Genomic DNA, 25,365 nt, shown 5'->3' with positions numbered 1-25,365 from the left:
TTAGGTATCCTGACAGCAGACGCAGGTTGCAACGAAGATACCAACTGTACACAGATGTCATCTCAGGAGCTAAACAAAAACTTTGTTAAAAAGCCGCAGGGTAATAAATAATTATAAGAGAGGCCAGCGAAATGCAATAAGGAAGTCCAAGGCACTCAAATTCTAACAGAGAGCAGATGACGCTGGATTTCTGCTATATATTACTGAGTACTGCTGAATTTGGCATACATATCTCAATAATCCAATTGCTAACCTTAGACAAAAAGCATTTGCACACTTTTCTTCCTACAGGTAGATTCTTCAGAATCAACGTCAAAATTTTGAAGAGAGTATAACTAGCATTATCCCTCGTCTACTCGACTATTTGAACCATAATATAATATTAGTTCTTCTATATCAACGATTAAAGTGCAACAGTTGCTTCTAATGCCCACGAAATGGTGGAAAGCTGTCCTCGAAAGAATTATTAAAGGTACGATCTACATTCTAGATGATCTTTAACCATTCATGATGAGTGGCGGTATGACAACTACATATAGAACAGACTTGAGATGATAAACTTCTTCCTCCACAAGGCCTTGCAGTCGCTGCCCCGTAATGACAAAAGTCTTGCAGGGAAAGTGGTCATTAATGCAACATCTGTCGGGGGTATCGTGGCTGTCAAGTAGGAGCCTCGACCCGAAAAGAAGAGTTGAGAGCTCAACTCGAAAAATATCGACTCGCGAAATCCCATAGAACTTCTGACGCGAACAGACACGCGTCAGAAGTCCCCCCTGAGGGAGACTCAAAAAATAAGAGCTCGACTCAAAGATAAGAGTTCGACTCAAAAATAAGAGCTCGACTCGAAAATAAGAGCTCGACTCGAAAATAAAAGCTCGACTCGAAAATAAAAGCTCGACTCGAAAATAAAAGCTCGACTCGAAAATAAAAGCTCGACTCGAAAATAAAAGCTCGACTCTAATATAAGAGCTCAGCTCAAAAATAAGAGCTCAGCCTGAAAATTAAGAGTTCTACTCGAAAATATGAGCTCGACTCGAAAATGAGAGCTCGACTCGAAAATTGTCCTAATTATCACTGCACGTCAACAAAGCAGAATATGTTTTAGCAAATACTGGCAGGGTAGTTTTTATGACGTGGATATATCAGAATTAACAAGGTCAACACGAAGCCCCGTCTCCGGTCTTTGCATTATTTAATTTGTATATAAATGATAAATATTCATACTATAATTCAAATGGAATCGAATTGTAGATTAGAGTATTCATATGGTATGAAATTGAGTGCAATAAACGATTGATGTTGATGCTGGTGAATCAAAGTTTTTCAATATTTTTATTTCAAGTGCATGAAAAAGTAGCAGAACACAGCTAGGACGGTCTTCGGTAACGAGATCTAACTTTAATTTGAGGCTACGAAATTTTATGGGAAGCTTGTGCTGACGTTGTGCGTTGCTGTGAACAAGTAATCAAGTGAATGAAAAAAATACGTAAAATTCATTAAAAAGACAGCTTTCATTCACTTCGTGGATATTAGAAGCAACTGTTGTACTTAAAAAATAAACTTTCGTCACCGATGATTCATACAGCGTCGTCGTTTTTTAAGCACATTTCTTCTCAGATACTTGGTTCTCTTAACTTCGACAAATTTCTATAAATAATTTATCGAAAGTTAGCTGGATTTTACAACTATATATAAAATAGTCATCAGAAGCAATTAGAATACTTAATTCTTTTATTATTTTATCAGTCAAAGGCATTTCACATCATTAGATTCGCCTAAAAGTATAATAAAAACAGTACAAACAAATCTAGAAATTCCAGCCCTGCGATAAATAAGTTCAATTGAAGTAATCAACGAAGCGAGTCTCAAGAAAAGCTTTGAAGGCTACAGGTTATTATTTATCTCAGCGAGCAGGTGTGGCTGTACGTACGGTATCGTGTATACAGCGTGTCGAGTTCAGCCTGACCTCATAAAATGTAGGAAGAAAGCGGTCATGCTTCTCAGTAGAACTTTTCTATTCCATGGAATTTTGCACCTAGCGATGTAAAGCAATAAACGAAGTGCAGGTTTTTGTCCGACTTTTATTATGCAGGGATAAAAGCTTGATTTAAAACTCTTTTAATTGGAGAGCACGCTGCACTTCGCGGTCCATGTTTGTGAAATGCTTTCAACATAATAATGTAATGAACACAGAGGGAAAGCCGAGGCTGTAAGGAGCGAGCTGGCATTTTGATATGAAAATAAATAAATCAACAATTTTTAGAATAAATTAACTTCAGATAAGAATTTGCAATTTTATTTCTTTCAAGTAGAACGTGAAGGTATCCAAAATATTTCAAACAGGAGTTTAGATCTGTTCCACAAAATGTTTTATTTCGACCACAAATATACTTCAAATGAATCTCACATGCTATATATATAGGTATGGAAAACAGAGACGGTGAATTTATAATAAGAGTAAAGAAAGTTTAATGAACACCGTCAATTAACAGAATTACAAGTTATCGACGTGACCACTGTTTCTGCGTGAACTGGAAGAAAAATAATCATGAAATTGTAGGCCATCGTTATTATTTTTTACGAGAAGTGAACGTGAGCTAATATTGGAATTAAAAGACTCGACCTTGAAATTTATCTTTTCCTGCAGAAAACTTCGGCTGCATTGAAACTCAGAACTTTGCACGGTACACAATTTTCAAGTCCAATATCGTACGCTTGGCTTCACTTCAGCGGCTAAGTAATCACTTTTACTTTCTGTTGGTGTTGACAGGGCAAGCAACATCAAAGAGGATGGCGATCACAATTAGTGATAGATATCCTTAATAATGATCATCATTATCGAGACTATAACAAAAATTACGTTCATCAAAATTCACATTAACAGTTGACGTTATAGTGCCGATAAGATTTAACTCGTATGAAAAATTCATTCCTACGAGAAAGTAACGAAAGCACTAATGAATTCGATTTATCAAATTCGAAGGGGACAAATATTAATAATTATGGAACATCCCTTTTCAATTATCTGGCGAAAAAAAAATCGGAGAAACATCGAAGGGAATATTTGTGTTAGTTTCAGTCTGCTAATTAGCAGTAAATAAATAAATTAGAATATATTTATACTCTCATAAATTAAAAATAAATTATTTAGGTTGACAGGGCCTGAGATGATCAAGTTCTTAACTCAAACAAATCAACAATAAGTTCGGCGGCCAGGAAGTGGCGCCTAATGACTTGGTCCGGTCATGTTCCGTCCGTCGCATTGCTGCGGATTGTTTGATTCCGTACGAAAAACTGAAGGCGAGTCACGCATCAGAGGAGCATTTAAATGTTGTGGCCGCGAGGCTGCTCACTTATTCAATAGTAAAGAACGATGTATTTATTTTGACCAGCTCGCAGAGTGCAGGAAATATACAGGAACATAAGTTAGTAAATTTCGGACCGTCAGTATGTGAAAAGAAAATAAATACAAGCGAAAGTAGATAGCCAGTGCGAAAACAGCAAAGTAAATGTAAAATAAGATGAATGACAACAAGTGAAGAAGGGTGAAAATGTAGAAGAACAACCTACCCAAGTTACGAGTATACTATTTTTTGACAAATATTTTCGTTGAAAATTTAAAGCGAAAAATGTAAAGATGAATGAAATGGTAAATACTCACTGGTTATGATGAGCCCTGTGGCGAGACTCAGGGACACGGTGGCAAATGTTGATATCCTCTGAAAAAGTGAGATATAAAAATACAATTAGCTTGATCATGATAAAAAAACACGAAAGCATCAACAAGAAGTGTCACAAGAATGCATTAATTTGACTTCGAAGAAGTTATAAGTTATCACAAGAGGGATCAGAAATGACGTCATAAAATGTGTAATACGGAATCCTACAATAGCCAAAATGAAGGGTTGTTTGGAGGATTGAATGAGAATTGGAGAAGAGTTAGGACATAAATAAGGGTTTGTATGAGAAGTCACATCAGAGCATCAGAGATCATTATAAAGGATCCCAATGGAGAATACAAAACTTATTCTATCTAAAAACAATTCAATCACCTTCGAAAAGGGTGATAAAGGAAGAAGTGAAAAATCAATAAATAGAGTCGGCAAAGGGGTCATAAAAGAGATTTATAATGAATTATAAACAATTACAAACCGTATTTGAAGAAATTTCATGCAATTTTCAGGTTTCTTTTCAATGCAGGAAAAACCATTAGGATGCATGACACTAAAGCTTTGATGAGATTTTATGGCCGATCAATTAAAAACTACAGGAAATTCAGTGTCATCTAAATCTTATGTAGAAAAAATTTTCAGAAGATGACCGGTTTCACAGCACTGAGGGACTTCTGACGCCTTGACAGCGCTGTTAAAAATCAAGGAAATGCACAGAGCCACGAAAATATTTATTAACAACAGTATAATCATTTACTCAGAATTTACTCACAGCTCACGTCTCTCCACTACACGCAAATTCAACTTTTTCACCATTTAATCGTTTCGATTCAAAATATTTTGCAGCTCATTCATAAGCAATACAGGATCTGATTAAAATTTTATCCATTGTACGGTATCGAACTATTGTGGAAAAACCACGCTTGTCTACAGTTAAATAAAAATAAACATCGTTTAAGTTTACTTTGGCGTTGAATTATGAAGCCTGGGAAAAAAATTGTATGAAAACACGGAGCATGCATTTTTTTCCTGAACAGTATGATCTATTTTGAATTTCACAGCACTAAACACAATCGAGTCTACTCGCGCTCTATATAGCCGCACTCGTAGCGTTTCAAATACTTCTAATACCGTGAAAGGCTATTGAACTTTAAAGCCTGTGAACGTTACTGTAATTCAGAAGCATGGAGAAGTTGAGAACACAAGACGCCGACCAACGCTTTAGACTCATAGCGCCTCAGTTATGGAACGAAGCGTGACTAAAAGACAATCGAGTGTTCGCACCTCGCTTCATCAGTCAAGGTTTAGCGGATATTTTCCAGCCATGCTTCACTGCTAAGGTTCAAGTCTACTAAACACCATCCCGTGACAATGAGGCTGCATCTATATCCAACTGAATTGAACAGCAAATTTATGTACAGAAATCTACAATTAAAATCTAAAATTAAATTGAGCAATCAAATATCGAGAACTACCAACCTTCCCGTCATAAAATTTAAATAAATAACATATCAAGCAGTACGGTGCATCAGGCGCTGTTTATTGATTTTAATTTCAATTGTTTCGACATATTTGACGGGAATATAGCATTTGCATTAAATTTTATTAATAATTAATAAAAAATAAAAAATTACGGCAAAAACGCCTAAATATGTACACAATATGGTATGTACAGTCGTTTAAGATTATAGTTCTTTAGGTCATTAAAAACCAATAAAATAAATGCAGAATTTACTAACAAGGTTGATGTCTACGACCCAAACTCGATCCTTTTGTTGAAGAGATAATAATTAAAATAATACAATTTCTTCGCGAGAAAGCAACCCTCAGCTCGAGGGAGAAGTCAGTAACGAGGACATGGGGAAGTCATGAGAGGTTCATGAGTGACCAGCAAATCATGCATGCGAGGAACCCTAGCAAGGTTATAGGCGTCGTTAGGCCGGCCGGCCACAAAAGGCTATAAGCGCGAAGAGGTCGTTGCGGTTCATTTGTTGCCTTGTGAGCCGCACGCTGCGTTAAAAACTTACAAGTGTGGAAAGTGACAACGCGCATGTCCTGAGTTTCACGCGGGACATGAATCACATCGGTTAACCCAGACTCCTAAAACGTGACCTTGCGACGCGCCGGAGAAAACTCTCTTCTGACTCAGAGTTTTAAGGGGAAAATGTGGGAGTAATATCAGTGAGTAAGAGTGGGAGTAGAAGCATATAGCACTAAAGTTCATGTTACTTTCATTCAAATTCGCGCTTGAATTTTAAAGTACGAGGCAGAAGTTATGCATTATCTCTGTTATTACCTACTTATTATTCCAATGAATGCGATGCAAATGACAAAACAATTGTTACTTTCTTTGCTTCTAGACTCCTCACTTTTTTCCACAATAGACAAAATGCAGGGGAAAGTTATTTACACTAAAACTTGAGACACTGCAGGCTTGAAGTAATTCAATGCAGAAGTCGGGAATGGACTACTTAATCACTAAAAATTTTAAGACGAGACACTAAACACATGTGGATGTTCACGTTTTTTTAATTGCCTTTAAAAAACGCACGACGTTCACAACTCACCTCTTTCCTGACTCCAGGGAATATGATACAAAATGCGCAGAATATGGTGAGAAAGACGAGAATTATGGTGATGGTGGTGACGTCACAGGTTACGCTGGTGCGGTTGCTGTAGGCGTAGAGGGTTGGTCCGCCCTCCGTGCGGAACGCATCAAACCAACCACGCATTGTGCCGCTGGCGAGCCCGAGGCTGACCTCTTGTCAACACAACCCTGGGGGGCATGGTAGTGTTAGGGATCATGTCAAATGCTGGGGAATAGTTATTTTTTTATCAAGTCTTGGGTCGACATAACAAGCCAACGGACATGTTAGTAATCAAATCATAAGACTAACAATGGACATGTTAATGATCAAGTCATAAGTCTAGCATTGGACATGTTAGCGGTCAAGTCATAAGTCTAGCAATGGACATGTTAGTGATCAAGTCATAAGTCTAGCATTGGACATGTTGGCGGTAAAGTCATAAGTCTAGCAATGGGCATGTTAGTGATCGAGTCATAAGTCTAGCAATGGACATGTTAGCGGTCAAGTCATAAGTCTAGCAATGGACATGTTAGCGGTCAAGTCATAAGTCTAGCAATGGACATGTTAGTGATCAAGTCATAAGTCAAGCAATGGACATGTTGGCGGTCAAGTCATAAGTCTAGCAATGGACATGTTAGCGGTCAAGTCATAAGTCTAGCAATCGACATGTTAGTGATCAAGTCATAAGTCAAGCAATGGACATGTTGGCGGTCAAGTCATAAGTCTAGCAATGGACATGTTAGTGGTCAAGTCATAAGTCTAGCAATCGACATGTTAGTGATCAAGTCATAAGTCTGGCAATGGACATGTTAGTGACCAAGTCATATGCAGAGTTAAGGGAAGTCCAAGCACCTGACACAAAGCTTGGAACAATGGACTGAATAGATAATCATATCAAAGGCTAAGATGAGGTGACACAGCATTGAATCAACATCTCATGATAGAACAATTGCCCGTTAATGATCGGATCGAATAATAAGCGGAGGGTAGTTTGGTTCACAAAACTGAATAACCAACAAGCATAGCAGAACTGGTGTATTGGTTATCATAAAATATTAATTGAATAGTAAATTATTCGTATTGAATCGTTGAAAGAGACAGCCATGAATCGTTAATAAGCTCGGCGGTGAATTACTGAATCAAGTAGCATATCGTAAACCTAACCCTATCAGCGGTCTCTGAATTACCCACTGCTGCCATAACGATGCCGACACACCACACTTTTCTCTTTATAAAAGGAATAAATTTTTTCGTGTCTTAAATGTAATAAATAAATACATTATCGTGGGATATATTAAGAAAAATATCTTCATCTAAACTAATGTTCGAAATTTTCTAGTGAATTATGCATATTTTAGTAACAAGAATGCATAGAAACTTCGGACTTAAAGTGAACTTTTAGGCAACCGTTAAAATCGGGGAAATCAGGAAGGTCTAGAGACTCCTGGGATCATCGCTCCATTTGCATGCCATGAATTTTTAAGAGTAAACCGCAAGTGAATGCACGAATGCACGAAATACGCTTTAAAATTAATCTGATTGATACTTAACATGTACACGGTTCGTGATATCTTTCTGGGTTACATGATTTTATTAAAATAGCCTTCTGATTGGCATATATGATTTCATCAGAAAACCTTAAAGTAATATCAATTCCAACTCACAATACCTATTTCATACACATAGGTTAGCAAGTCTAGAATATTTGCGTTAGGCGGACGGCGCGAGTGGAATGTTCTCGGCCACACAAGCACGTCGGTTGGAGGCAGGCATAGCAGCAGCGAGGCCTTCCATCTTAATGCTCTCGTCGACATTGACATCCACGCGGAGGCGAGGCTGCACGGCAACTCACGTGAGATTGAACACTACGACAGCTGTTCACTTCAAGCACGAGGAGGTCGCCGTACGCGGAAATGCTGGAAAAGCTCGTAACCTTCCTCACATCACTTCTAATGAGACGAGAATGCGACTGAGTTCGAGCAGTTCCTCATCTGAGACCATCAACAGACGGGGACAAGGGGTGACGAAAAATTCCACGATTTGATCTATGGAAAATCTATGGAAGAGAGTAGAACAATATTCAAGGAATGAATTACAATTTTATTTGAGTAACAATTAACACTAAAACGAACCGAAGAAAAATTAACAATAAATATTTTGCCCAAATTCGAAGTTTCAGGTTAAGCACAAACGATTTCTTTTAGTAAGTATCGTTTAGTGATAAAAATTTATTATTCTCATACTTTGCATTTAGATCGTTCAGACGAAACTTGGGAATAGTACTGATGTCTCGTTACAACGAACTTATGGGAATAAATCACTGTGTTTGACCAAGAAAATGTTTAATCACTGATCGGAGTTTGGTAACGAGCTATAGTTAGTTGGCGTTTGCCGCTGCTCTATTGAACAGTGAAGGCCACGGTCGTATACATCGGAGCTTAACAAGCCTGTAATTACCCAACAGCTGGCAAGTGACTGCACTGATCGACGCTTGAGTGTCTCCGTTCTATACACAACAGTAAGATATGACCTAGAAATTAACAACAAACCCCCGTGTCCAACGTCTTAACTTAAGACGAATATTGACTGAATATATCAATGACCGTAAAACGGGATTGGTTAATATTCTAACATTTGCCTTACACAGATGAATGTAAAAACGGAATGGGTGAACACTCTAAAGTTACACTATGATAGAAGTGTGAAAAAAGACCTGCATGCTGTGTTCAGCCAAGCCAGTGCGAGGCAGAAATTTCGAGCATTGAACACACAAAATTCAACGCAGGATCGGGTTCAACACAAAAATCACAAATGCGAACAGGTCAAGTCTATAAAGGTGATTTCTCGCGGACTCAAAATGCTGGTCAATCAATGTTGAAGGATGCAGGCGACAGTTAACTTGATGAGATGAGAAAATTTGAAAGCTGAAATAAATTGTATATCACGATGAATGATAAATCAAAGAAACGGCTGAAAAACCTGATGAAGGATATAAGGCGACACAAGCGTTGCAATCCTCTTCCGGGCAAGCGAAAAACGTCTCCATTATCCCCGCATCGGCAACGACAAAAAACCAGCTTCGCATCCTCTAAACACTTAATTGCTATAGATAATTACGAGAGTGTACAATACACTTGAATAGAATACTTGAATTTGACGCGGGTACATTCACGTGGTGCGTACTAAGCAGGTACAGGAGAATGGAAGTCGAAATGGAGGACGTTTAAACGGCCTATTTCCTGGACTACGTTTATAATTAAAATTTCTTATACATTCGTCCTTAAAATCTCCAACGGCTAAGATCGTTCAATCAGGAACACTATAATGCAAAAACCTATCGCAAAAATGCTGTAAATCCTATATTGTACATGCAGTTGCTTCTAAATGTAGAATTTCCACGTTACTCCATTTGTAACTGCAAGAGATTGCAGGGCACGCGTTACGTCACGCGCGACGCGTGACCGGCCTACACAGCACCACGCTCATGAGGGCCGCCGTGGCGCGTGATGTGGCGGCAGCGCGTGGCGATCAAGTCATTTATGCACATGGTGGCATGAGAACTATTTATGACGTGGCAAGCTAATATTAAGCGTGGCAAGTCAACATTGAGCGTGGCAAGTCAACATTGAGCGTGGCAAGTCAACATTGAGCGTGGCAAGTCAACATTGAGCCAATATTGAGAGGTGTGATATTTTTTCTGTGCGTATAACGTCGAAACTAGGTCGTCAAAAAATTAATCAAATAGTCAAAATAAGGCTTCAATGAGTCAATTTTTTGTGGCGGAATCCATCGATTGTGAGTGGACTGTCAGTAGCGGATTTAAACATCCAATATTTCCTCGAAGATCAAGAACGATTTAGATAAATATTGTAAAGCAGAAGTTAAACTCAGCATCACTTTAAACAAGTCCATAAATTAGCATTCCGCATTGTGAATTGTTCTATGAAAAATCTCCTGTAAATTTACAACATAATTATGACGAGTTAAGGATGAATAACGACGGCCCATCTGTATTGTACGCCCACTAAACAATAATAAACACACCTTGAGCTTCTGGAAGCGATAACAATACATATACATCCTGACAGATGCTTCAAAAATAAGCGTGAAGACTATATAATTAATAAATTAGACTGGTTTATAAATCCAAGCCCGTATTGTAATTTTGGCGGTCAACTCGACGCGCAATGAAGTTTCTGACAAGTGAAAATTTAGTGAAGATCTTCACCGGTCGTGGTTCAGTTATCGACTGGACAAGCAAAGGTTACTTCGTTCTCGCTGGGAACGATGATTCAAGCATGATGAGGTTTCAATAAATGGCCATAAATTCGGAAAACATTCTCAGTAATCGTTCGAGATAATTTGAATATGTGAAAACAATCTGCTTGGCTGTTCATTTAGTATCATATTTAGTGGAGCCATATTTAGTGAAGCCATATTTAGTGAAGCCAACATTGGTATCAAAGAAGCCGTAGTCATACGTATATACCTACTTCATCCGCTTCTCAGAGCAGCAATCAAATACCTATCTTCGCGATTTGTTCAGCGCTAGCGTCTTCATAGAATGGAACGTACTCTTTCAACATGTTTCTCAATCGATTTTCATTTATAACGTACATATAAACTCGGTTCTATTTCCTGTACTTGATTCGCCTTCCCCCCTCATAATAGTTTTAAACTAAATAATATAAATTGAATATATTAATGTCACTTATTTGCTTAAATCGCAAGTTGACTAAAATTTAAAAGCAAAGAATAGTCCACAAAAATTCATATCTTTATAGAAAACGTTTCGGAGTCCAGCTCCATCGTCAGTTCGTAGAATCTAGAATATACATAGAAAGTCGCGCAAGTTAATACAATTGAAAGCACAGAACACAATTAGAACCTAAATTTACAAGTAATATGGCATAAAAACCTATCTATTCACAATTTCAAGGGGATAGTGAGCTCCTATCCCCTTGAAATTGTGAATAGATAGGTTTATATGCCATATTACTTGTAAATTTAGGTTCTAATTGTGTTCTGTGCTTTCAATTGTATTAACTTGCGACTTTCTATGTATATTCTAGATTCTACGAACTGACGATGGAGCTGCATGGACTCCGAAACGTTTTCTATAAAGATATGAATTTTTGTGGACTATTCTTTGCTTTTAAATTTTTAGTCAAATTGAATATAATTAAGTCCTGATCGAAGAAAATGTAGTGAAACTTTGTGAAATTTCTTTAAAAAATAGTTTGAATTTCCCAATCAAGCCGCGTTTCCCAATGCCTCAAAAAGTGGTCTCTGATTGGACACTACTAGTACTTGTCCAATCTGTACGATTAGCATTGTGAATTCGTGCTTCAATTGTCCCATACTCATTTTAAGCCAGGCTTCAAACGCAAAGCAAAATTTCCAGAATACGTATATAAATTATGAGCATAACGACTCTTTCGTCCATTCGCAAGTGCGTACTTTTACAATACCAGCGAATCAACAGCTAATCGCAGTAGCGGTTTTCTCTTCACAAGCCAAGACCTCAGCAGCATTATATACAGCAACAGGTTGGTTTTGTTACGAAAATAGACCTCGCTTAAAACGACACACTAGCTTAGTCGAAAAAATAACTAAACGCTAAAAGTGATTTATATTTCATTTGCATAGCTATCACTTTGGATAGCGACAGAAAATATGTGATACAAAAATCAAAAGAAAATCTCACCTAGCCCCAGCAGCGACAGCAGTCATGTCACTCCTAGTTTTAGTTAGGTGAGTCACGAAAGTGACAGTCACCAAAGGCCACGACTAGTCGATGGTCAACGTAGTGCACTTCAGCATCAGCGCCAACTTCATACAACTATAAGCAGTGAAAGAAGCGTCTTTCGAAGTTTCACGTAGACGTACTGTACACGCAGTAAATGTTAAGTCACATTTATACTCATATTATTTCGGATAGAACAGCACTATGGCTATCACCTTCAAGTCAACTTGTCTAGTTCTGGGTGGATTTTTCCCAAACATGAGGAAACAAGTCGTCTGCAATGGAATAATCCAATTGAATTATACGGTGGAAACTAATTTAACTTCAGAAATCATATGAGACATCATTTCACGAGACAAGCTGATCGGCCAACTCCTAGAAGTCGGTTATTCCGAATACCGATTTCGAATAGAATCGCTCCCAGAAAACTAATTCTTTTGGAATTCAATGAAGTTGGATTAATTAACTCAAATAAAAATGAATATTTTTCCCCAAAAACAAAATTATAAAAGTAAACCCTTCTAATTGAACATGTATAGGTAAATTAAATTCATATTCTTCCGCAAGCATCTTCCGCGTCATAAGATGCGGAAGATCAGAGTCGGGCAGTCTTCTCTCGATGCCCAGCTGTGAAAGATAGTGAAGTTAAAAATTTTCGATTTTCTCGTATAAACATCAAGAAAAGAACTCTCGACACAATTCTCTTCAACGCACGCACTGGAATTCTAAGCCTATTCACAACACCTTGCATTCCATTGAACACCATTATGGTAGCGGCTGTGATCACAAAGGACGAACGCTGAATATCGGACCGCGCATCACCTCACGTAACTAGTGCCACAAGCCGACTGGCCAAGTAGTAATGGTGCAGGTTAGAGCTGTTGGAGCCGAGGAGGCACGGAACTCCATCACCATCCCTGCTCCACCACCTCCACATGTAACTGAAATCCGCTGACCTTACTCTTGCCTTGCTCACAAACCGCCCGCGGTTCTTTTCAGCTTCCCGTAACTTCTTGCGACAGTTCTTTTTAATGCAAGCAATCGCTGTTTTCTTGCGGTGCGTTTAAGTTAAACTTTAATTCATTGGAGAAGTTCCCGTAACAGCTATATTTCGTCAGTACGATTTATCCCAACGTGGTCGCAAGAAGATTTCTAAATTTATTTATTTTGTATTATTCGAACAACTACTTGAGTATATAATTATCTCTGGAACACTGGCAACTGTGAATTTTTTAAGTTTAAATATAGACTTGTTTAATTTTCGCAATTTGGTCCAAAATTCTGGATAATTCATGGCGTATAATTTGTAGAAAAAAAAAGATCTCGAAGTTGAGAAATATGGTTAACAAATAAATTAATCTTCTATAATTCAACGAGACTCGCAAATTCGTATACCATTTTCAAAATTGATATCTAGTGCTATTTATAAGGCAATACACCACCGAACGGGATCATGCAAAATAGTAAACAAATGCGCGGAATAACTGCATGACGAGAGCATTTGAAAGCGCTCGATCGTTACCAGGATTTGCACGAGAGAGCGCGCCTCTGAAGGCTGCATGAGGTCTGTTTGTGCGTGTGTACGTACACTCCATACACTGTACGTGTATGGAGTCTCGTAGGCAATGGTGGTTTGTATTAACCGTGTGTGCAAGTAATGAATAATGGTTGAAAATCAGCCCTTAAAATATTATTTTACATCGATGGTCCGGCCAGCTTAGTACCAAGCAAAATCTACCCGAAATTCGTTGGTGCAATTTATCTCCATTTTAACCTTATCATAATATTTCATTAATTGAACTACGCAAGGATTTACGGATAAATATTCCGTATTTAGTATAAAAAATATTATTAATAAATATAATTCATTGTGAACAGATATAATTTATTATGATGAATAAATATTCACCGTGTGTATTCATTATTCAAACATTCCTATTTTAATACATCCTGGAATAATATAATGTCTGATAGTTTGCCGGGCCTGCCAAGTTGAACAGTTCGGAATCCCTGACAGTTAGTCTGATTAAGGATGACTCTGAATTAATGACTCGCTGACCAATCATAGGACGAACGCGTTCTCTGAGTTGGGCCGGTATGTGTAGTGTTTAATCCTTGTCAGACTACATAATCTTACAAAGCTATAATCGTAACGAGTTTAGATAAAATTGTACCTATGCAATCCTAAATGGTTCAAATGGATGTCGCTGGTGATTCAGTATCAGTACAGGAAATCCTGTGCTTTTAACCTGACGCAGCGCAGCGCTTGGTTGGTAAAGCATGGACTTACAACGGCCTTCGCTGCTCAGTGGCGGTCCGGACACAAGAAGCTAATTTCTGGCGGTCACCGGCCAACATAACCGGACATAAAATAACGTTAAAATACTAACATCGCCAATCTAACATAATGCAAACATATAAACACAGGCTAGCAAACATAACCGGACATAACATAACTTTAAAATACCAACATCACCAAGCTAACATAATGCAAACATATAAACACAGGCTAGCAAACATAATTAACCGGGTATAACATAAAGCGAATATAACAACACAGGCTGACAAACTTTACCGGACATATAAGCTATGCAACCACAAAGTTAGATATGAAGACATTTTGTAAAAAAAGCATTAAACTCTCTAGGAATCCCCGTGTTAGTCATCCAAACTTGAGTAACTTGGTTGAGCCGAATCTCCAAACGGTTTAGATCTGTTGCAGGGAAGTGTTTGAAGAGTGACATCGTGGATACGGACCATGGATGACTGGCACGACAGTGCGTGAATGTACTAATAATGAGAAGCAGTTAACCGATAAAGTTTAGAGATAATTCGATATGCGCTAAATTGCTGCTCAATATGTCACGGTATTTACAAATAGTTCTTAAAAAACGTTTCAGTACGTGAAACGTCTCCGTAATTAAGAGATCATTGATTTGTAGCGACTATAAACGAATTTTGTATGTTGACTTGCTACAAGAAACATGCAAAGATGATCCCTTCACAAGTTCAAAATCTTTATATAGAATTAAATCCATAAAGCATTTTTTTTGTGAACGCAATTCACAGTTTCTCTAGCTCAGCGAACGCCTACGTCGCTTCGAATGAACGCTAAGTATAGGGCTTGGTTCTGATCTGTTCAGAGATTTTACCCGCACTTCCAAATGCCAGATATTAGGTCTGGAAAGATGATATTCATTGCGATCTTTCGTACCTGAGAAACAAAAGATTTGAATATAGCCTCATTCGTTACCATGAAATTTTGCTACGTTCGCTAGATTTTATCGTACAATTTTTGCTCAAATGCGAAAGTATAATGTTATAAACTTTCCTTATTTCATTTTTCTCTAAACTTAGATGCAATTCAGTTTAGGTATTTGAATGGGAACATAACATGCCTTCGAACCTACTAGAGGAATTATAGACACCGTCAAATTGAACGCAGCATGCGTTCGAAGTTCAAAACCCATTGCATGTGAAATATCAAGCTAGTCCAGAAGTATTTCATGCATTTAAGGATCCAAAGTTTAGAAAACTAGGGATTATGTTCGCATGCAAAAGAAAGATAAAATTTGAGCTTTACCGAAATATTTAGGCTACACGATAACCTATCTTTTCGGACACAGATTAATATTTTAATGAGCGTTAATTAATTGTAAATTCCTTATTAATCTTAATTAAATTTAAATCCACCCATGACTGTTGAATTAGCTTTGAATTAGTTCGAAATAGTTCCGTCTCAAGGTTACACTCATTTATTGAATTATGTGTACAGAATGCCGAAACAATGCCAAAATCGTAGCTTCTCGCATGCTAGACCAAAATATCCTCTTACGCTATTCCTTCTTACTGGGAAAATTTCCACATTCATGTTGTGCACTCACACTGAACGGTTCTGGCATTGCACGAAATACCTGCACGTTCATCTTTTCTGTAAATGATCAACTTTACATGCTTGGACACCATGTGCACCTTTAGTTCACAGGGAACGTTTAGCAATGTTAGAGACTTAGAGTAGCTGTACTTCGCGACTGTTAGCAAAGATACTGCATTTTAACTTAAACTTCACGATAAACGCCTTGTTTAAAAGCTTGCCGTATAGCTGCGCGCGGTGGCTGCTCCTGAGAATGCTGATTCTTTGCTGGAAATCCCGTAGCTTGGTTTAAACGCGCTCTGTGATGTCTGTGTAGGCTGTGGGATTCTGTATCTTGTTTTGTAAGACAGAATATGTGTGTGTACGCGGAGTCTCAATGCCTGTGTGCGTGAGCTTTTAGTGTTGGCTTACATGACTGTGAGAAATTGTATTATTTTATGTCTGAACTCTTCGTGCGATTGTGTGTGTGTGAGAGTTCGAATGTCGAAGCGAAAATTGTGCGCTTCAAGTAATGAGAGATGTGACTGGATGTGAAAAGGCGGTAATTTGCTCAATGCGACCGCATTAACACAGTACATTAAAATATGAACTATACAAAACATGAAAATGACACAAACACATGCATGGATAATGGACATGAGTGTGTGTAGGACGTGCTCCCCTGACAATAGCTTAGCTCAGTTGTTTTGTTTTAGCATAGTTACGTTTTGAATGTGTTCTATAATAATTTTATTTTTTATTTTCTTAATAGCTCAATAAAAAATTGCGAGTAGAACTTTCATATTGGATTCATTCTTAATTCAAATTTAATTCCTATTTAGGTAACTAATCGGGGCACACCGAGTGATGTGATGGTGAGTTTTTAGGTCCCAAGATCATATCACAAACGTTGTTCAAATGTAGCAGCGTTAAGATTTAATTTATATTTGTCGGCGACTACAGCTGAATCCGGTAGAGAACACTAGAGCCAGACAGCTATTATCGCAGTCGGAATGGCCGGACGAGGCTGCCAAGTTCTACCGCAGCGGGAAAATTTCCGCGGCCATCCGCAATCGCGGGACATAAATTTCCCCGACAAAATCCAATCAAATTTCGCCCGTACGAATCCCAAACCAGTTTTTCATTCCTTGAGGTAGGACTTGTATCCCGTTATTGGAAGTCGTCGTGGAACGTAAGTCATTGGATTAGTTTTTTTTCGATCTAGAGTTCCTCCAAATAGATGGATGGTATTCAGGTGCTGTGAGATTAATCGAAAATTTTGGGAATTTAAATTATGTTATTATACTGAGGAAGTTTGTGATTGTTTTTCTTATGTGGTTGGATGTTGAAATATTGAACATTAAGTACCAATTATTCTATTTGCTATGAATTATACAAAATCAATATAATTAAATTGCATAATGCCCTTAAATGAGACCAATTATAAGTCTCCTATGTAGCACCACTGACTTCCATTTAATTGTGATGTTAGACGCCGCAGAAAAGAGTCCATAAAATCAGCTGTAAAAATAACCGTCGAGAGTCGAGATAACAACAACAACAAAAATCGTAGCAACCAAACCTCACGTTACTGCCCAATTGACCTGAACGTTGCAATACAGCTGGGACCTTCCGTCGACGATGCGGCAATGATTTTAATAAGGGTCAGCTTGACGGCTAATGATCAGTAGTTTGGCCGAGCATGAACAATTGACGAGGAAAAATTACAACAAATATACATCCGGATCAGAACATCAGACATAAGAATACACTAGTGAATTATGACCATACTTATACCCGTCTGGTAATTAAGTTAAATCATGACCGTTATACTAAACCGTTTGAGATCGTGATTAATAGCGCCTGGGTTTAAAATCAATACTAAGATATTTGTAAGGATTACGTGTGGAATCTTAGTGATTGGCGAATATAATAAATGAAAAAACCTGACCAAAAATTTCAAACACAGAGTCAATATAAGCAAATACGGAGTTGAAAACTCGCAAATTTCCTCTATTGAATTTTAATGACAACTGAAATTCGAATTGTTTCAGTTCGGTTGGGAGAACATTTTAATTTGTTTGCATCGGATTCAGGTCCATTCCTTCGCGGTTATTTCTTATCATTAAAATCGTCTCAATTTTTTAAGACTTGGATTGAAATTTTTGTGGCACTCATCTGTAGTGATGCTGGATGAACTTGATGGAAATTAAACCCTTCAGCGTTTCAACTCACAAGCTGTGGTGATATATTATAATGTCAGCTATGAGAATAAATGAAAATATAGACAAATTACGGGATAACGCTGAAGAATTCAGTGTTCGTAATAAACCAACTCATAGCTTAATTGTTAAACTCCAAGCGATTCGTAAGCAGCAAGTTTACTAATAATGAATGAGCAATATTTTCGGCCTATTTGCGAGTCAGTAAAATCAATAAAAAGCTTATAATAGTTTGGCTCTGTAGCTCTGTAGGGCAGTGAACAAAATTCTTTTGCTCTGGCTCCGCAAAAGCCACACAAAGCATGTAAGAAATTTTTTTAAAAATTTTAATGATTAAAATTTCTTGAACAAACGATCATTTTACGCACTGAAACGAGCGACAGCTCGTAAGTGCCTACATTTAGATCACAGAAGAAACGTTCTACAGCTTTATTTAAACTAGGATACGTACATAACTTGTCAATTGAGTGTTAGCGATGGCACGTTGACATAACTTGTCAACTGAGTGTTAGCGAGGGCACGTTGACATAACTTGTCAACTGAGTGTTAGCGAGGGCACGTTGACATAACTTGTCAACTGAGTGTTAGCGAGGGCACGTTGACATTACTTGTCAACTGAGTGTTAGCGAGGGCACGTTGACATAACTTGTCAACTGAGTGTTAGCGAGGGCACGTTGACATAACTTGTCAACTGAGTGTTATTGGAAGATCAAGAATCCGTTGTATTATTTGTGATAAGCTCGGTGATGAATTTAGGCCAGAAAATATAAGCATTGGAGCAAAACCTGCGATTAGATATCGATCAAAGGACTGACTTTATGCAGTGAAATTCTCTGTAGCATTTAATGCGAAATATTGGTAACGTGAAGTATAATTTTGAATCTCTCATTCTCGGCGCAAAATTTATACAAAAAATGATATTTATAAGTCAAATAACCATCAAATCTCATGCATTTATGATGCAATACTGCAAAACGTATCTTATATTCGCTATGTGTTGTTCCGTAACACTTTGCGCTCCATTCATGGTAAAAGATGACATTCATACGACAATATTAGCGGTGAAATTTCATTCGCTCACAATTAAATGCTATGAATCGCATTAAACACTCGCAGTGTAAAGTGACGTAACACCGCAGGTCAACATTTTCAGTTCGGTAACCCGTTACTCGCATCATAACCTTCGCAGCCCAGGTAATCATTCTGCTGGTCAGGTACGCGGGAGCGACCTCGTAAGCTAAAGAAAGTCTCATCAAGATCAAGAGGCGCCTCACCTTGCGAGGAATGGCGCCCTGCCTCTCAAGTTCATGCCATTCCATAATTCCTTCTACGTCAAGGCGTTCCTATTTTTTCTAATTAACACACTTTATGTAAAATTTCTTTAGTTAGTCGTCGAATTTATTAGGCGAGGGATCAAGAAGGCTATGTAATTAGGCTGTGCATTGCTAATAATTGTAAATATTTGCTTCTAAAATATAAAAATGGTTTAAAGATGGCCGACCTTATGCTATCATGTGCCCATGGATAACTAAATCGTCTTTTTTTAAACATTGGTTAATAAAATATCACCAGAATGCAATACATAAATGGTGCAGTAGTAGGAACAAATATGGATGAACTTGAACCATTTCCGATGACCACGATAGGTTTTCAGAATCACAGTCTTTACTTTTAATCACGGAATATTTGACATGTTAGTGCGCATCCTTCAAGTGCTGGCCCGTGTAGCAGCGCTTCCGCAGTGCCCTGATAGGGGGCGGCGCTCCTGCTAAGGTCGCGTGGGCTTATGTTGCTCACGACGCGCGGCGTGCACTGCTGCATTACTTCCGGGTGTGGCGGCTCAACGACGGGTAACTGTTACTTCTTACTAACTCTACTGAGAGATTATGTCTAGGTTTCAATCGATAGATGCTTTGTACATGCCTGTTTGTACATTAAGTTGTTATGTTAAGGTTACACTTGCATATTACTTCTATAATTACTACTTCCAGCGCTATAAGAGAAACTAGGCAACTGCCTAATTTAACTTGGGCTTCAAAACTACTTACGTTTTCGCTCCCTCGCGACCTCATTAAGCAGAATGCCTCATTTAGTAATCACGTGAGAACGAATCGATTCTAACGAAGTCTAAGTTTTGATGAAAAGTTTAGCAGAATGACGTCAATATTAATCTATTAAATCTGTTATGTATATGTCAAAGTTCGAATGTTATAGTGTGTGCTTGTGTGGGAAGCACGACACAGGACTGCCAGGTTATCAAAGTTTTATGATAAATTCATGAGATATTGGTAAAAGGGGAGAGGGACGAGAGTTAGTGCTATTAAACATTATTTCTCAAGTTCCATAAAAAAGTTTCTTATGAATTTCATAAAACAGTGTTCAATTGGAGTCCTGCGTAGAACAAAAATTCGAGATCGGAGTAAAGAGATACAGACTTACGGGATTCAGAATAACGGTATTCTCATAATGAAGGTATTATCTATCTCTTGGAACTAACGGGTAACAGGGTATCCTTGCAATATTTATTGATTCGATTTCGTGCACGACTCTCACCGGATAAAAATTACTTTTCAGGCAAATAGCTTAGACAAAATAACGTTTTCGTCTCTCTGATCATATTAGTAGGAACCTAAAAAGGCTTTCCTTGCTTAATTAATCATTTCCTTGCTGCAAAATTATTAATCTAAGATATAATTCCGAACAAAATAAGTTTATAAATGGCTTCTTTAATATTTTTGTAATAAAACGAATGATGGAATCCCGCATGAGGTGCTTTAATAACCGTAATCATTAAAGTTGTCGCTGCTATCTTGATCAGTGGTCATATCATCACTCCTGTAAGATTCACGATCATCGCACCGTATTTGACCATCATCGCCCGTGCATAGGAAGTTCTTCCGTACGCGGAAGTCGATTATAACGAATTCGGGGCCGGGGGCCCGTTACAGAAACGCACCAAACATTCTTGGCGTCAAACGCACGCCCTTGCGCGTAGTATTTATCTGCCAGTCATACGCATACGTTAAATATAGTTGTGTTTGTGTTGAGAACTTGCGGGAGTCATAAAACTATCTCACAAGGAAATATAGCGATTAATAAATAGACGCAAGAACTTTTCGAGGCTACTTTGGTTTACCGTTTCAACGTTCTATCGCCCCTTACAGAACGGATCTTGGAGGCCAGCCTGCGTCCTTGCAACGATGCTATCTGCTGTGGCAACATCGGAAGTGCTGTGAGATAACGAGAGAACCGTCAAGGTTAAGGTATTTCTCCTAAGGTGTACAGATGTACACAATCTGGACTGGAGATACTGGAATAAATACTAGAGACAATTGACACTTTAGTTTTCCAGAGACATTGGATATTTTCTATTTTTTTTTCTATTTGGCGGTGTGAATTGATTCGCACGAACTTCGATGTTTTCACAGCAATTATCTATTGTGTTGTCAAATTAACGAATGATTTAAACGGAAAACTCAAGCGTGAAGCATTGTCGATGTTATATCGTCTGTTTCCAAACAATGAGAAAGGCGCATTAATTGACGGCGCGTATATGGGAATAAAAAGCGCAGGAAGATAGAAAGATTAGCCTCGATCTTTCATTTGTATGGACTGAACGGCCCATGCAATTAAGCTATACAAACAGCCTCCGAAGCATAAGGCCTCGACTTCTTTTCTTTAGTACAATTGCAAAGGCTTCACGGTCCATAATCATTTATACAAAGCGAACGGTTAAGGCTCATTTCGGTCGCACAAGAATTCCGAATTCTGCGATCACTGTCGTCGGTTGATCGATCGAGTTCTTGTTGCCTATCAAGCGTACGAATCTCGATCACGCGTGACTTGTTAAGTTGAGCTAAAATATCGCATTTTATTTGCCGCCCACACTCCACCGCTCTGCAAGGAAGGCCGTCAGACTCACTGTGCACTTGGTATCTCGCAGTGGTTTTAGCCTTGAAGTTTCGTAACTCAAAGCACGGTACCTCACTGAGCTGAATTTTTATTAGTTTATTATATTAGAAATTTTTTTATATTTATTGTCTTGTTTCATTTTATTATTTTACTGTTTACTGCGCAGATAAATGTCGACCACAGGTGGATTAAAGGTGTCAAAATTTTAAAATTAACTTAGAATCAGTTTATGTTTCTGAATGTTGCAGTTTGAGTTGTCGATGCATTGACTTCAATTACTCGTTTTTAAATATGTTAAAATCCCAATCGTAGCTTAATTATAAAATAATTAATTATAAAAAATATCTTGATTCCGTTCCAATTAGCTGATCGCAATAACTCACAATTTCGTAGTGATTTGAGAAAAATCACGACAATGGATGTCCAAAAAATGACGGCCGTTCCTAGCCCGTAACACTCATGGTCTCGAGCGCGTGGCTCAAGTCGGAAGCCTCCTCTGCTAGCCTCGCCCGACTCCGGAGGCCACGCGGAACTCTTATTCTCAACTGTAACTTGGTCCGTTGTGAAGCTGTTACGGAGTTTCCTATTCATCCGCATTATTATTCATTACGGAAACGTGTACTCCTTCCTCGAATTAAAATTTTGAAGAGAAAAATGCTAGATTGTATGTGTAGAGTACTTCTGCGTGCATTGAATCTCTCCACATGCATTGCAAAGCAGTTTATCGACGTTTTCTTTGTTTAAATTTCAAATTCACTTGATATGCATGTATGTGGTTGATTTGCATTAGTATCATAGCGGACAACTGGAGTTAGGGATTAACGAGGCCGTGATCATAGCGGTCTTGGTATATAGTGCCATGACTCAGCGATGCGGAAGTTACAAGAACGTTATTCGCACGTAAGATGACCGCGAACTGTTACTTTTACAGTTAATTTTTGAATAAATTCATAGGGATAAGATGAATCGTCTAATTTTATCGTGAATCAGCAGGAATATTGTAATCTGCACGAGTACGAAAAGACATGAAGTGCGGTGACCTTGGAGAGGGAACTGCCCTTCAGTCAATTACGATAAAATATTGCATCGTACAATAAAGCATCTTTTATTAAATAATTTAATAGTTTAAACAATTAATTATTTATATTACAAAAAACATTCAATTTTTTTCACCCACTTTCTGATGAATTACGCAAGATGAGTATATCGCGGGTTTAAATGTATTTCTGGCTGTCAAAAATTTCCGCCTTTAGCGTTCTTTGAACCGCATATGGTAACGAAAAAATTTATGGCGCAATGAATTACTTTATTTGAACTTTTATAGAACTTTATGCTAATGGTAATTCAAATACACTAACGACGAATGAGAAGCAAAGCGGGCATTAAAGCGTGTTATATATACCATGCAACGATTTTTTTTGTATCGATGTAGCTGACCATTTTTGTGGAATCCTTGAAAAGGAAAAAGCTAGGAAAAAACTTACGAAAAAAAACTGAAGATAAATGGCAAACTCGATCAATTGGAGAGCAGATTATATCGACTTATGGTGATTATTGGAGGATGTGGATAGTAAATAAATAATTAGGTCTAAGCGGGATCAATTGTTTGATAACATTGATGAATTCATTATTATCGAGAATTGGGTGTTTGGTTGATGCTTGCGACCGGATAAAAGAGATTCCAATGAAACAAAAGTAAATGAAATATAGTTGATCATTTAAAAGCACGAGTGGGAGAAAGCAGTGTGAGAACGGATGAGAGTCAAATTGAATCATTGGGAGCCGCCAATCTCAATAATTATTTAATTTGTATTTTCGTTGTTTTTTCTGTTGCGGAGTCAGAAGTAAAGCCTAATAAGTAAAGTGAGGATATTTAAAAAATTGTAATGCCTTACGAGCATTTCACAGGAGTAATGTATTGTCGCAAGCTTGATCGCCTTCAAGAAGAATACGGTATTAAAGATTTTCTATAGTACGAGTTTGAATGTTTGCGAGATCACACAAACTTGTGACAGCTGGCTTTGACGACTTTCTGGTCACGTTGAAGTAACTTAAGTTTTCTCGTACATGTATGCAGTATTTACAGGGATTCGTGCGTCTCGCAATATACCCTATCCTATCCACGACGCGTGTCCTTCAGCGCACTGAGCGGCTGAAAAAACTGTATTCTCATAAGGTGACATGAGATGACGTGAGGGAAAATGAGGCTAAATAAAGGGGAATGAGAGCAAGAGAAAGGAACAAGGGAAATAGTGGGAAATTAGTGAAAAAGTGAGATGGCGGTCAATCTCCAGGTTCTTGAAGTATTTGGTGTATAGAGTTATATGATGCTTAGATGTGAGCACTTAATTTCGGTGAACGTAATGATGCCCTTCCCACATGAGGCACTTTTAGTTAATTTTATGGCTTTGCAAAAAACCTTGCATTTTTAATTTCTTTAAACATTGTACTCATAAATTTCACCAGATATAAATTACACATTTTAAAAGAAAAGTAACATGCGAAACAAAGTATAATACACTGTCTAAGACTTACGAAAATCACGAAGTCTCACTTGGAGCTCAGGGCAGACGTTAACTCGTGTCACACGTAATAACTGCGGTGCTCCTCACGTGACAATAACGTTCAACTGTGACAGCTTGACTGGTCAATAACTTTTGTCTGTGACTGCTTAACGCTTCAATAACGCTTGTCTGTGGCTGCTTGACGTGCCAATATCGCTTGACTACGGTAACACTTGCCACGGCCAGAGCTACACGGACAGGAAGGGCTCTAAACTTGCACAGGGTCAGGCAGGGACTGAGTGCAGAGTCGAACGAACCCGCCGTTTTACTCGATCGCGTTGGGCCAGTCAAGGACACTGAGACGTACGGAGGAACGGCGACGTCGTGCCGGGGCAATTGCTGGGCAGATGAGGGGAATGAGTGGTAGAAATGAGTGGTTGGAATGTGTGGGAATAGCAGATGAATGAGTGATGGGAGCCTGGAGTGGAATGAATGCTGGGAGCAGAATAGTTAAATAACTGCTTAGGGCAGATGAGTGGTAGGAATGAGTGGTAGGAATGAGTGGGAATAGCAGATGGATGGACTGAGTGATAGGAGCATGTGAGATATATGAATGCTGGGAGCACATTAGTTAAATAACTGCTTGAGACAGATGAGTGGAATACATGAGTACTATACGTGGGGGCCGACGAGTGGGAGCAAAGGTCGCGTACGAGTGGGGCTAGCGAGTGGGAAGGATGTTACGTGTAATGAGGAGCACATGAGAGAGTGGCTGCGTCATGTGCTCAGTGGGCACAATAGCGGGCAAATGATCAAATACTGCCGTAGCTGGAAAATTAATGCACAGGTCTTTGTCATGTGGTTTTAGG

General features: G+C 38.4%; 1 protein-coding gene across 3 annotated transcripts in view; it reads right to left on the bottom strand.

The window, feature by feature from the left end:
• LOC108668245 (dual oxidase maturation factor 1) overlaps positions 1–24,780 on the bottom strand; it is a 30,902-nt gene extending 6,122 nt beyond the window's left edge. Inside the window, exons 1-3 of one of the 3 annotated variants that reach the window (XM_018155424.2) lie at positions 24,528–24,780; positions 6,239–6,447; positions 3,662–3,719 (exon numbers count right to left, since the gene is read on the bottom strand). In XM_018155424.2, coding sequence (XP_018010913.1) covers positions 3,662–3,719; positions 6,239–6,403 — 223 coding nt within the window. In that variant the 5' untranslated portion in view covers positions 6,404–6,447; positions 24,528–24,780. Of the gene's footprint in view, positions 1–3,661; positions 3,720–6,238; positions 6,448–11,966; positions 12,395–12,749; positions 12,853–24,527 lie in introns of those variants that run through there. The other 2 variants (XM_018155425.2, XM_018155422.2) reach the window with 2 other exon arrangements.
• Positions 24,781–25,365: the final 585 nt, after the last annotated feature.

The sequence above is a fragment of the Hyalella azteca genome, unplaced genomic scaffold (genome assembly GCF_000764305.2).
Source record: "Hyalella azteca isolate HAZT.00-mixed unplaced genomic scaffold, Hazt_2.0.2 contig5104, whole genome shotgun sequence".
Taxonomy (NCBI): domain Eukaryota; kingdom Metazoa; phylum Arthropoda; class Malacostraca; order Amphipoda; family Hyalellidae; genus Hyalella; species Hyalella azteca.
The sequence above is the reverse complement of the archived record's forward strand: the minus strand, read 5'-3'. Positions and strand labels throughout refer to the sequence as shown.